The 1,188-nt window shown below is 49.9% G+C and overlaps 1 protein-coding gene across 1 annotated transcript; it reads right to left on the bottom strand.

Moving 5' to 3' along the window:
• Positions 1 to 439: 439 nt before the first annotated feature.
• LOC122055003 lies at positions 440 to 976 on the bottom strand. The gene has a single exon (XM_042616406.1). It carries the CDS (start codon positions 974 to 976, stop codon positions 440 to 442), a length of 537 nt encoding a protein of 178 aa, XP_042472340.1.
• Positions 977 to 1,188: the final 212 nt, after the last annotated feature.

The raw sequence follows: 1,188 nt of genomic DNA, 5'->3' as shown, positions 1-1,188 counted from the left end.
CTGGTTCCTGACCCTGAATATGATATATCTGTCCCTGAGAAGACGGTGGTCGCTGCTGACGTGGAGCACCCTGACTCTTCTGTGATCCTTTCTGTGGTTGCGTCTGTGAGGGTTGTCCCCCCTGTGATGTATCCTTAGTAGCCTCCAACTGTGCCTTCAACGTACAATCCCGACTCTCATGCCCTGGTTGTTTGCAATAATAACAAATGGGATGATCCAAGGGGCAATGAAGTTTGGTATGGCTCTTGGAGCCACACTGGTAACATCTGGATCTCGTTCTATCTTTCTTCCAACCATGCTGAGGAGGACGAGATGTTCCATCAGATGTCCGTCCTGACTTCTGCGGCCGAGAAGATCCTCCCGTGGTAGCCTTTGAACTCTGACCTTTGTTCCCTCTCTTTTGTGACGACTGCTTATCATGGCCTTTCTCCTAATTTACCTACTGCTGAGTCATCTCGATAAACAGTGCACGATCCAAAACTTCTCGGTAGGAGCTACCTGGAAATCCTGACATCCTGAGCCGAATATATGCTGCTAAGCCCTGGGTGAACTGCTGCATCCGATAATAATCCTGTGCCACCAAATGAGGGCAAAACTCAGCCAATCTACAGAATTCAGCGTTGTACTCCATCACCGATCGATCGCCCTGCTTGAGATTCAGATATTCCTGGCGTCGAGCTAAACAGAATGTGGCTGGAAAATACTGGCACTCAAAAGCATCCCGGAACATCACCCATGTGATGCGCTGTTCCGCAAAGATTGTCTTCTGCATCTCCCACCATGTGACTGCCTGATCCCAGAGATGATACGCGGCCAATTCCACTTTCTCTTCATCTGAACAACTCATGTATCCGAAAGTGCTTTCCAAATTCTTCAACCAGCTACGAGCAGCCCAGGGGTCTGCTCTGCCCTGGTATAGAGTAACCCTATCCTTGACGGACCTTGCCAACAGTGGTATACGCGCTCTATCCCTCATCCAGTCAGTAGTAGCAGGAGTAGGAAATGCTGATGGTATCCCGGAGGGAATCCCCTAAGGCTGAAATTCCTGATTTCTACCAGATGGTATGACTGAAGGGATCTCCTGAGGCTGACGTCCCTGATCTCTAGGAGTCTGATGGGTCTGTCCCCGACTAACCGTCTCAACATCCGTTGGATCCCTAGAAGAATCCGCCTCCTGAGTCTCTGGTT

The sequence above is a fragment of the Zingiber officinale genome, chromosome 3B, assembly GCF_018446385.1.
Source record: "Zingiber officinale cultivar Zhangliang chromosome 3B, Zo_v1.1, whole genome shotgun sequence".
Classification (NCBI taxonomy): Eukaryota; Viridiplantae; Streptophyta; class Magnoliopsida; order Zingiberales; family Zingiberaceae; genus Zingiber; species Zingiber officinale.
Note: the sequence above shows the minus strand (reverse complement) of the source record. Positions and strands in the feature narration are given on the sequence as shown.

Bases quoted from the DNA above. Each gene is read 5' to 3' on its own strand.
- LOC122055003 (XM_042616406.1), bottom strand. From the start codon at position 976: ATGAGGGATAGAGCGCGTATACCACTGTTGGCAAGGTCCGTCAAGGAT.